Raw genomic sequence first — 12864 nt, forward strand, 5'->3', positions numbered from 1 at the left:
CTTCTCTAGGTAGCCATTAATGTTCGAGATTCGAGAACCCCTAGCACTTCCAGCCCCAGATTCCGAGGCAAAAAGGTTATTATAAAAGGTCTTTACATTTTGGGGTGGAGATTTCAAACCCACCGCAACCCGGAAATCCATATCGTGAGGCGCCTTTGAGGCCTCTCCACCAGATCTGGCCATCGCACCACTTGGAGAGCCCACCTCACGAAAGGAACTGGCCAAGGACGCAACACCCCCTTGCAACCACTCACCCTCTCCCCATCGTGCAACACAAACCCCTCACTGCCCTTCCCCATAGACAGGCTGCAGCTCCGCACGAACCCTGAGCCCCTGCCTCACGCAACACCTCCCACCACTCGCAGCCACCACTCCACCTTCACCCCCATAGCCCCCGTAGCCCCGAAGAAAACCCCTCTCGCAATAACACCCCTGATCGCAAGTGCCAGCCCCGAAAAAAACCCCTCCCGCAACAACACCCCTGACTGCAAGCGCCACCCGTGAGCCGCCGCACCAGCATGCAGGCTCCACCTACGAGATAGGGTTGCGATGCCCTAGCCCGTGTTCGACTCCCTCCATGCGCAACACCATCATCTAGGGTTTTCTCCTCCTTTATGGTTTTATAAAGACACTTAACTTTTGTTATTTTGGGCCACTTTATGGCACACTGGCTTGTGCACGTGGCCAAAGTTGGCATGTTTTTGGCAGTTAGGCTTGTTTGACCCTTTCAATGTGACACACAATGTTTTATATTTAAATATAATGGATACACTTTGGCTCTAAAACGTGTTATGTTTGTATCTGCATGTTTATTGATTTAATTTTGTGTATATTTTTGGGTTGGGGTGCAGATGTTTTGGCAGGTTATGCAGTCAAGTGTGGGGTCCATACACGTATTGGCTCCTCTCCCCTAGTTCAATATCTCTTGTTGCATAGAAGTTTGTCTCACTTGTGTTTTTTGTTTTAATTTATTTAAAACTTCACCTTGCATAGACTTTTTGGGGGTGTGATTTCATTCCGCCCACTTATTTTTTGAATTGGTGGGATATAATATAATAGTCACTTACTCATTCAAAGAAAAAGAAAAAGAAAAAGAAATATGCACACATCAGCTATTTGAAATATCCAGAGTTTAGAGCATATTAACTTCGTCGCCTTTAAAGCATATTGACCGTCTTCCACTGCCATTTCTCTTTATCCTTACATAGGTGTCCTCCATGTGCATCTGAAATAAAAGTAACTTGCCCTTAAAGCATAGTTTTTACCGACCTTACCAGAGAAAGTGCTCACTGTTAGATATGCACAATCTGGAATCTACATAAATTTCAAGAGAGGGACCCATATCATAATAACTTTGCAACATATTTGATTACAAATATTATTATGATCCTGATTGAATACAGATATATACTATGTACAATTTCTTCGTAGACTGTACAATTTCTTTATAGATCCTTGGCCTGTATATTTGAAATGTTGGTAGCTATATACAATAAATAGATAAGACTTGAGAGGATTGGCTGCAACCTTGACTCAATATGTTTTATCAATTCAAACAATACTCATAAAATATGGGCTTCGCATGTAATCCATCTGCAACCTTAACTCACAATGTGATCGGGTGGGCACTAATACCAATATGCTTTATCAATTCAAACAATACTCATAAAATATGGGCTTCGCATGTAATCCATCTGCAACAGTTAGCACCATAATGACATCATCCGTGACTTCCAGTTCTTGAGAAACATCTGAGTACCATGCAGAAATCAGATGAATCAGATAATACTCATATACAACACAACTAGGCAATCGCTTGAATAGATGAGCCTATAATGGTGTTGAATAATGTGAATAGGCACCGCAAAACAGACCCTCAAAAAAGCTTCAGCAAGGTATTCAGATCAAGTTTCCTGAACAGGGGTAGCCCCTGATTCTCAAATTCCTAATTCATGGGCCACATAAAAAGACCATGACAATATGAATCTTGACTCCTCATAGAAGGCATAAATTATGTGTTCCTAATCATCCAAAAAAAATCAATCTTGACTATTGGAGGCTAGATATACCTGCATATTCTGCTTGAAGAAGCTTTGCAGTTCTCTCTGTTTCACACCAGACATGAAGAATGCATTGAGAAAAGCAGTGCCTATCAGCCACTCCATCTCTGGCCACAACCTTCAAAGCCATGGTAACATTAAGAATAACAAACCAAGATGAACATGTGTACTTGGCATCAATCATACCTACCTTTGATGTCTCTATAGAAACTGGAAACATGAAACAAAATAATAGACTTGGTTTTTTCAGTCCATGTTAATGGGCTAGTTATTTTTGTGGAAATAACACTGATTTTATTTAACAGTTATTTCTAAAAACACACTGCTCAAGAAACTGAATGTAAACAGGTTGAAATTGGGACAATATTTTAAAGATGTAAACATAAATGAAAGAATTATTAACTAAAATAAATAGATTTCATTTGAATTGCTTCAAGTACAATGATATATAATGCCGAGATTCTATTCCAGGGCTTTTACCAAACACCTAAACAGTTTTAAATAGTTGGAATGGATGTAAAATATCACATAAGATTTTCAAAAGTTGTTAGAGGAATCTAGAAAACAATTTTTCCCGGTAGCAAATTTATAAAACACTTCAAGAGGATGCTACTTGAAACATACTTCCATCTCAATGGAGAGCTCAAGGTGATGGAGAGCTCAAGGTGACTGGTATAAAGACAGTATTATTTTGGCAAGATCTTGAAATGTTTATCAGATAATGGATTGAACTATTATTATTTTTCCTACATTATTGGAAGATAGCCCATATTCTGAATGTATTTTCCAAAAAGTCAGTGCCTCTAACCAATATACATAATTAAAAAAATATGTATATGAGTTCACTTACCAAACCAAATAGCTTCTTATGAAGCAGTCTGTTAGCCATATCTGGAGAAAAATGATCTGGATCTGGATAAGACATGGCTCGAGTGACAGAAACACCAACTCTTTGACCATTTAACGTGCAGATATAATCAACTTTCTTCCAATTAAGATGGCTATATTCAACCTGCAGTAAGATCCATGGATCGTATTCATAAAAAAAAAATCAATTAAATAGCAAGTAGCAAATCTATAAATTAGATTGGGTGTGTGCAGATTGCGTGAGATTGAATAATTGATCAGCTTACTCAAAGGTACTCAATGGAATATACAAAATCAAGTATTTGAAAAAGTTTTAATGGTTAGTGTAGAAACCTCCATTTCTGTCACAATCTCTTTGGCTTGGAATCTTCTCACAAAATACTCCACTGACAATGCCTAAATACCAACCACAATCATTTCAAGTCAGTCTGCAATTGGAGAACAAAAAAATATGGTATCACATATTTCATTTCCCTACAAAATTGCTCATATTATCTAGCAAAATCATAAATCAGCCTCAAATGGATTGAAAAAGGACAATTAGAGAACAAAAGAATTTGCCATTTTTTGTTCTAAATGATTTTAGAAGGATTGAAAATGACCAGGCCTAAATCAAACTAAGGCTGGTTGAACGTGCCTATTGGAAATTCTATCAAGTTTAATGGAATTATGGTACAGTATTGTTGCATTATTGTAAAAACATTTTGTTGCCTATAGATATTAAATATGGAATCTTGACTTTCACATGATATATGCATTGAAATATTCCATTGAGTAGTACATTGAACTCCAATCAACTAGAACAGCATCGCTTTCCCTAGAAAGAGAAGTAGCTTAAAATATTCGGGGGTTTTAGTAGTCTTGTGCCACTATTAATATAAAGGAAATAGGTGGTTGAGGGGACTTAGTTATAACTAAAGTACTAAAAATTCCTTCTAGGGTATAATATTTTAGATTTTCCTAGAATTTTTTTTAAGACATGTACAGAGTGGATAAAATTCCTCTATGACCTGGTCACTGGCATATTACTCTGAGAGTGTATGTATAGATATGCATCTCCACCATAAAATAAGTCATTTCTTATCTTCATTGCATGGTACATGTGCATTAAAACTTGCAATGAGGAGTTACATGGATTATTATTTGTCTCCCTCAAACCATATACTCTACCCCATGATGCATGATAGTTCAGATATTCTTTAGAAATGTAGTTCTAAAGTACCTGGATAAAATCTATGATGGCAGTGTGCCCAAAACTTCAAACTCAAGCTCAAAGAGAAACAATAATAGCCCATAGGACTGACATGGAATAGCAAAAGGCTTACAAACTCTGACATTGTTGAACCAAAAATGAAATTCAAAGTAAGATTATAAATGTATAGAAAGATGAACCTAACTAAAGTCAAGACCAAGATCTATAAAAGCAAGATATAAGAACCAAAATCTCCAATCAAGTGCAGTTGGAATTCTGATAATCTTCAGTTAGAGAAGCTAAATGTGTAATAGAAATCAAAACACCTATTGAAAAATGACATACCGTAGACTAAAACTCTAAACAAGACCAGAATTACCAAATGATGAGCCACTTAAGACTGCAAACATAAAAAAGAACCAGCAGCAACAGAAAAGACATATCTGTAAACTCCAAACTTTATGCATCTTTATCAGAAGATAGAAATTTTGACATTATGGTCAAAGCATAGAACAAACTTGAAATAATATGCCTTTTAGTTTTAAATGTTTCTTATGAATCGATGTGAGAGATCCAAGCATTTCTTTGTTTTATTATATCAGATCATCCATACACAACAAAACAGTACAGGGAGAAAAGCTATAATGAAAATGGGAGGATTATTGTCAGTTTTATCCAGAGATGATGTCATTTTAATCAAAGCTTTTGCTTCTCTTCTACCTTTTTCACCCTGTACTGAAGCGACACTCGGAATTGAACCGAGATAGAGGGTTTACAGTACCCTGCCTTACCACTTGGTCATGTCACCAGACGAAAATCAATATGGGTATTGCCATAATGTAGCACAAGAGTCAGAGGCAAAGGACTTACTTTCATGCATTGTCAGATCAAAATATTTCACTTAAACAAAGTACCAAAGTGTAAAAACCAAATTTCTGACCAAACCCCAAGAATAAGATAAAAAATGATTATTAACTCACAGTGGGAACACAATATACAAAGATAAGATACCAATAAAAACAGATGAAGCATAAATTTGTAAACACAATTTAGTTAAGAAATAATCATCAGAATGGTAAAAACTAAAGGAATTTTAATGTGCAGCCAAGACAAAGTAACAGCTTCTCAAACAGGGCAGTTACTCCTGCAATGGTTTTTTACTGTTTTTTTATCAGACTCATGTCAGACTATACTGAAAAGTCATAGGAAAATTGTAATTATTTGGTATTAGTAATGATAGTATTCACAAAGTTACAAGGAACCAAGACTATGGAACTTCTTAAACATATATTAGGATTTAGCCATTTGAAGTAGTAACTTTGAACATCTTTCTCTAAGTGGATATTAGAAACATTCCAGGATACCTCAGCCCACAAAAATTGAGCTCTTATTATAGAATGATTATGTTCTGTTCTAGTTTGTATAGTTGATCGTTACCCCTTAAAGAAGATGGCTGTCATTTTGATTCTTGAGTAAAATTCTGTGATTAAACATGTCTGTCTCCTATTTTCTATGTTAGTCTTTAGACATTCACAATAAACCAAAAGCTAGTTAAAATATTCTGGCTTCACTGTTTACATGTTCTCTGTGTAGCTGTGCCATCAGGGGATAATTCTGTTGTTCATAACATTGATTTTGAGGGTCTTTTAGGTGTTGTAGCCAGCAGTGCTTAAAGATATGATATTTTGATCAGATTTGTTTAAAGAGTCCAATAATTTAAGTTATTTCAATTGGTCATCTTGACAATCATTTTTCTGGAAAACAAGTGTGATTCATCTTGAATCAAGGAAATTGAGGCTGATCTTTAAGGATTGACAATATCAGCTGGATGAATTGGAGTATCTCCATTTCTTCAAATTTGTTTGGAGATTCTGTTTAGCATATAGAAAGATAGAAATTCTACTAGTTTTGCCAATTGTTCTGAGGATTGTCATGTTTCAGTTTATGCTAAAGCTATGATGTTTTCTAATGTTTTACTGTAGATTCAAGGGCAAACCATAGAGATGCACTTGAGTTAGCTCACAAAACAGGTATTTCTTGACCACTGGGGTAATGCCCTTTGTGTCATTGCCAGAATTCTTCTGTCTCTGCTCCCATGGTCAGAATTCTTCTGTCTCTCCTCCCATGGTCTCTCCCCTCCTCGTGAGCATTGTTGTGGATGTAGCCTCTGCTGGAGGCCGCTCAGAAGCTTCTCCCTTTGTTGTGAGAAGGGATCATGGTTAGCAAGGCTAATTGCAGCCTGCTCTTCGACACTCTACTTCTTCACCACTAGAAAAAGGAACTTTTGGGTGGCCAGTTGGAGGTGTTACTAGTTGGTTTGATTCCAAAAAATTCCATCACTTGGCTCTTGCTATTTCATCTATTCATGCAAATGAAGAAGAAGATAATAAGGAAAAGGATACTAATGGATAGGACCCTCCTATTAACATTTCAAACCCCGCTGATGTATGCAATAAACTGGATGACTGGGATCCTCCCCCCCAATACTACAACTCTCTCCGCTTAGCAGCTTTGTTTATGTTTTTATGCTCTGAGCTTTTGCCTACTTTTTTTTTGAATATGGGTAACACTTTTATAAATGATATATTGAAAATTATTCATCAAAAAAAAATGCTTGAATATTATATAAAGTTTTTATTACTTGAATAAATTATTAAATATCATGGCAAATTCTATTGATCTAAGTCTATTTTTTCTAAAGGTAAGGTAGATCTATTAAAGCTTTGCATTTTGGTTATGTCGTTTGTACAGTTTCTGGGTAACTCTCACGCCTCCAAAATCTTCTTGTCGATCCAACAAGTATCTCGAAGTCTACCAGGACATCTTCTCTATTTAAATTCATGCCCACTACCATATTTCAAATCATTTAAACATAGTTGCCTAAGATGATACTATAATAAATAGTTAAATCCTAAAATATGCAAGACATAGACATGTGACCCTTCTATTGTCTAATGCACTAACATAAACATATAGGGACACGTTCAAAAGCCAATGAATATGACTAAGAACTGTGCAGGCTGCGTGTACACATTCCTATATGAATATGACTAAGAACTGTGCAGACTGCATATACACAATCCTATATGAATATGACTAAGAAGTAAGAACTGTGCAGGATGCATATCCACAATCCTATATACTAGCAATAACCAAAGTTTCCAATCAAAAAACTAGTCCATCCTTGTAGCTGATGAAGAGATAGAAACCATATGTAAGTTAACAAGCAGAAGAGGCCATTAGAATTGAAAAATATGAAGCTTTGTTATGAAAGCTCCCAAAAATTCTCAGCAGCACCCACTGAGATGTTTAAAAAGACCCCCCATCCATGTGACTGCAACCTTATACACAATATAGACAAAATTGGGGAAAAGGTAAAAGAGGTTATAATATATTCATACAATAAGTCCACCCATCCATGTGACTGCAGCCTAATACACAATATAGACAAAATTGGGGAAAAGGTAAAAGAGGTTATAATATATTCGTACAATAAGTCCATACTGTTGTCAACCAGATTTCCTAAAACAATCTGTTCCAGCCCTGAAGCTGAAAGTATACCTATGGAGGAGACAAAAGAAACTGTATTAATGTGCATAAATGACCAGAGCAGAACTCAATAAAGTACTACTAGCATACATACCAATGAGGACTGAAAGGTGGGTGCAGAAAAATAACCTCTGATATAGTTGAAGTTCCTCCTGCATTGGATTCTGTTCGAATACGCAAGGCATCAGGTCCCAACCCAAAATTCCTGAAGGACAGGAAAGCTCTAAAATAACCCACAAATATCAATTTCTCCAAATCTCTCTCTCTGTGAATCAAAGCCAGTGTCAGCATCAAGTCTTGCTTCAGGGGAGAAGTCACTATGAAATCAGTATTCACCATCAGGTGCAGGGCAGGAGCCACATGACGACCCCCTTCACACAACCCTGAGGAAGGAGATTCAGAGTGGCCCCTGCTGTATGTGGGCTTACCCTCAATACAGAACTGAGAAGAATTAGATGCAGACTTCATCTTCTTGCAAGAAGGCCAATTGCTCTCAACCGAACTACTAGTCTCCTCTTCCACCAGGGATTTCCCTTTCCTCTTGTTTGATATGGCTGCATTGAATGAATTGCAGGGAACGTTAGGATCAATTGTCTTCAACTTCTGGTTTATGTGAATCTTCCCATCTTTAACACCCAATTCAGAATTAAGGCTGTCCATAACGAAATTATGCTTCCTTTGCTTCAAACCAATTTTTCAGAGGAAATTTGGACATCTGCAGGTTCTAATTCATTATCAGAAGTCCTCGATTTCTGGTACCATTTTGTTTGAAATTTTCAGACCTTAGCTTGAGTTGGGTGCGTATGCAAAATACATCTGATTTACGTGGTACTGCAGAATTCCTCTGTGGTTGATGATTGCTAGCCATTTAGAAAAATTCCGAACACCCAAATCCTTACCACTTCAAATCAGTAAACAATCCTATTCTTCCATAGTTGGAGAGAATTATGCCATAGAGATTGCAGAGGAATTGTGATGATATCCCGAGGATCACAAAAACTGATTGAAATGATAGAAGGCGCTTATGGATGCTGCCACCTTTTGGTGAGTGGGTGCATATAAATGACATGCGACCAAGCAGGATATGGTATAAGAAGAATATCCACTACAAAAAAAATGCTTTAAATTATTTAAGCTACTGAATTAGATAAATTCCTCCCCAAGTAACTTCCCCTGCCCTCAAGACATTTTCAAAAAAACAAAATGTTTGTTGGACTCTTATTTAAGCTACTGAATTAGATAAATTCCTCCCCAAGCAACTTCCCCTGCCCTCAAGACTTTCAAAAAACAAAAATGTTTGTTGGACTCTTCCCCAAGCAACTACTTGTGCACTTAGACTTAGCTTAAATTTTAATATAAAAATTTGGTAGATGGTGCTTGTCTATTTGGACACTACATAGTTTTCAAATTCAATTTCAATAATTTTTAGGCTAATTCAATTTTAATATATTTGTTATGCAAATTCAATTTAAATATTTAAAAAGTCATTGTGTAGAAAGCACTTAAAACATAGCCTATTGAAGGAATACCATGACATCATATGCATATGCTTATGTTCATAATGGAGAATTTGTTTAAGACTATTCATTATGGCGAATACATTGTTTTGCAGGGTAAGGGAGTTGGAAAGCAAACGAGGAAAGTAGAATTAAAACATTAACATTTGATTATGCTTTAAAAAATAAAAAAAATAAAAAAATTAGTATATCTATTTTTAGAAGAATATAGGTAAGTATGTTAAGAGATATTATATTTGTTCATTATTATAGACAAATTGATTGATTGGTTAAATTTGGCAATTGAGAGGTGGAAGTAAAAATATAACCACATACCTATTTTTAGTAGAATACAAGTAAAGTACGTCAAAAGACATCATTATTATATTATGGTATTGTAATTAATACTAAATTATTATATTATTATGTTTTAATATAATATTATTTTTATATTACCAAATTGTTATTATTATATTTTTATAATTAATTACCCCAAAAGTCGTATTAATACTCACATAATGGATTGATAGATATGCAGGTAAAAAAACCCCTATGATTAAAATTGACTCCTGTCATATTGTATGACACCCGTCATAATTACAATTAGTTTTACTATTACTTAAATACAAATAATTTAAATAACTTTAAATAACCTAAATTAAAATAAATGCATAAAAACTAAAAAAAATATTTTATTTATTTTCTCCTCTCAACTACCACTCAACTATTAATCAATTCTATTTGGTTTTGCTTTGGTGAAGAGTTTAATAGAAATATTAAAATATTAAAATATAGTAATATCTTAATAATAATATAATATTGATTACAATATCATAATATAATAATAAATTAATATTATTTATAATATAATAATATAATTATTTTTTAAGTGGAATAATAAACAAATATGATATCTTTCGGCATACTTTACCTATATTTCTTTAATTCTAGTATTTCTTCTTCTTTTCTTTTTCTTTTTCCGTTAAGTTTAAAATTATTTTAATTATTTATTTTATAATAATTAAAAAATTTATAATTAATTTAATCTATAATTATTTGTCTTATTAAAATTTTAATTATGATAATAGCGTCACGAAGGAGATTCGACTTGTAACCAAGAGAGTTCAGGGATCTCAGATAGAATGACAGACCAAGATTCTTCACGAATCCAGGCTTTAGAGCTTGGTCCAAACCTAAGCGGGTCTGGGAGGATCATAACAAAATGTCAATGTTTGGTCCCGATGCTAGAAATCATGGTCGGTGGAGAGGAGATTTCACTTGACCCAAAGGGGAACACCTTCCTAACCCTAGCGAACATAGTACCATCATGGTGGGTGTCAAGACAGATTGGCAGAGGGTCCGTGACAAAGAGTGGAGGCCTAAGAAGATTCCAAGATCTGAGTCATCTGGGAAGGTCAAACCCAAATGTGTCGACTCCCAGAAGTTGTCCTTCTTCCTGGATTGTAAAAGATGGAGTGACTCTGTGGCTTTTTTCAGAGAGAGGTTTTTTTTAAAAAATTCTTTGGGGATTGGTCGGATGTCTGTCGTGTTAAGAAGTGGTGTGAGGAGATGTGGCCCTTCAGCGTGGGCATTGAGTCTATGTCTAATGGTTTTTTTCTAGTCATAACAAAAAATAATAAAGACAAGAACTGGGTCCTACACAATGGGCCATTTTTCTTAGGGGGCAGAAGTATCTACATTAGAGATTTGGAACCAAATTTCAACCCTATTAAAGCCTCGGTGGAAGAGGTCCTGGTTTGGCTGCGCCTCTATAACCTTCCGAGGGAATACTAGAATGAAGAAGTTTTCTAGATGATTGGAAACAAATTAGGGTTTATCTCAAATCGGATGAAGCTATTGCAAAGGAAGATTTGAGCTCATATGCGAGGATTTGTGTTAGCTGGAAACCCCATTTTCAACTCCCGACATGGATTGAGATTAATAAAAACATGGGGTGCTAGTTGCAATAGATTGAGGTTGAGGATCACTTGGGAAAATGCTCAGTTTGTAACAAGGACGACCATTCAAAGGAAGTTTTCTTGATTGGTCCTAAAGGCAAGTTTGTTGATGCCCCATTGGAAGCTAGAGTGGAACACTTTGGTGAGATTCAGTTGGCGACGGGTCAATCACATTCCCAAGATGCTAGGGTCTTGCCCTCCTTAGGGCCCGATCTGGTGAATGTTGGACCTTTTGTAAAAGGCTCAAGACTGGATAACATGTCTGGAAGGACAACAATAGAAACCCAATTGGATGCCACACAACTTGTGGAGGAAGCGCTCAATAAGGTGGAAGCTGCCATGAATGTTATTGATGCGAGTATTGTGGGCTCCTAGAACATTTGACCTTTAGATGGTGAGTGGACACACACTCAAGAGTGGTGCAACAACTTGGACAATGATACAGGGGCGAGGTTTGGTGATGGTGGTGATGATATTGTTTGGGAGGAAGAGGAGGAAGATTGGGATGAGTTTGATGAAGAAGACATTTTGGAGTTTCGGACTATTCAGTAGTCTAACTCTCAAACTGACAAAGCTGCTATTGGAGAAAAGAAATCCAGAGGTTGTAAACCCAACAGAATTTGGATTGAGATGGCAGGGAATGCCAAAGGTCAGTCTAAATTATCAGTAGGGAAGGGAGGCTCCCTTCCTGAAGGAAAATGAAACTCCTTAGTTGGAATGTCAGGAGCTACAATTCCCTTGACAAGCGTGGTCTAATCAAGCGAGGGTTGGATTAGATAAAGCCGGATCTTGTCTGTCTACAAGAAACTAAACTCAGTTTGGAGGAGGTCATGGGTTGGCTGGGAGGTTGGAGGTTTTGGGAAGGGATTTTTTCTAGTGTTGTGGGTTCTTCAGGTGGGTTGCGGATAATCTGGAACCCCAATCTCATAAAAGTTGAGGAAATTATCAATTCGTAATCATGACAGTTGTGCAAGGTCCATTCTTTTGGTATTAAATGTGATTTCTTCCTGATTAATGTTTATGGACCTACAAGAGGCAACCTACAATTGCAAACATGGAAACAACTCTCGATGATTCTGAGTAATTTGACCCAAGACTTGGTTGTGCTTGGGGGGGATTTTAATGCTATTTTGGAATCTTGAGATAAGAAAGGTGGTAAGATGGGTGTCACTTCATCTCAACTGGGTTTCCAAAACTTTGTCTCAGATAATGGTTTGCGAGAAGTCAAGACCAACAAAGGGACTTTCACTTGGTCAAATCGGAGGACTGGTAGGGAGCACATTGTGGAGAAGTTAGACATATTCTTCTTGGGGGGTAATCGTGATGCAGAGACCTACCCACACACCTAAGGATGTCCCAAAAAAGGTTATACTTCTGACCCCTCAAATGATCACAAGGGTTCTACAAGGAAGGACTCCACACCTTGGGTGAAACTACTCATAAATTCACTAGGCTTGGGACTACTCAAGATGAGTAAATGCCTCAATACCTATCATACACCTTCCCATGACATCCCGCTCCTAAGGGCTTTGGAATTGGTTCATTTTTGGCCATTAGAGATTGGTCCAAGTATTGGTTTTGGGCTTAGAATCCAATTCCTTATACCTCCTTCATAAACCTACCCCCTAGGTTAGTAGCCCTATTTGGCGGTAAAATGGATCTTAACTCCAAAATGTTCCACACACACATAAAAAATAATTACCATTTAAGACACCCTTTTGGGAGTTGTACTTATCCCCAAA

The 12864-nt window shown here is 36.5% G+C and overlaps 1 protein-coding gene across 2 annotated transcripts; it reads right to left on the bottom strand.

Annotated features, from left to right (window-relative positions):
• Positions 1-1133: 1133 nt before the first annotated feature.
• Positions 1134-8770, bottom strand: LOC131035699 (uncharacterized). Of its 2 annotated transcripts, XR_009103994.2 has the most exons (6): positions 7798-8770; positions 3261-3323; positions 2911-3072; positions 2070-2178; positions 1875-1945; positions 1134-1751 (listed from the first exon to the last, which is right to left on the bottom strand). XR_009103994.2 is itself a non-coding variant. In XM_057967439.2 (5 exons), exons 1-5 carry the CDS (start codon positions 8326-8328, stop codon positions 1648-1650), a joined length of 969 nt encoding a protein of 322 aa, XP_057823422.1. In that variant the 5' UTR covers positions 8329-8767; the 3' UTR covers positions 1137-1647. The 2 variants fall into 2 exon arrangements, 1 of the variants encoding a protein (XP_057823422.1); XM_057967439.2 differs by lacking the exon at positions 1875-1945 and having other exon boundaries at positions 1137-1751; positions 7798-8767.
• Between the last annotated feature and the right edge of the window lie 4094 nt (positions 8771-12864).

Source organism: Cryptomeria japonica, chromosome 6 (genome assembly GCF_030272615.1).
Source record: "Cryptomeria japonica chromosome 6, Sugi_1.0, whole genome shotgun sequence".
Taxonomy (NCBI): domain Eukaryota; kingdom Viridiplantae; phylum Streptophyta; class Pinopsida; order Cupressales; family Cupressaceae; genus Cryptomeria; species Cryptomeria japonica.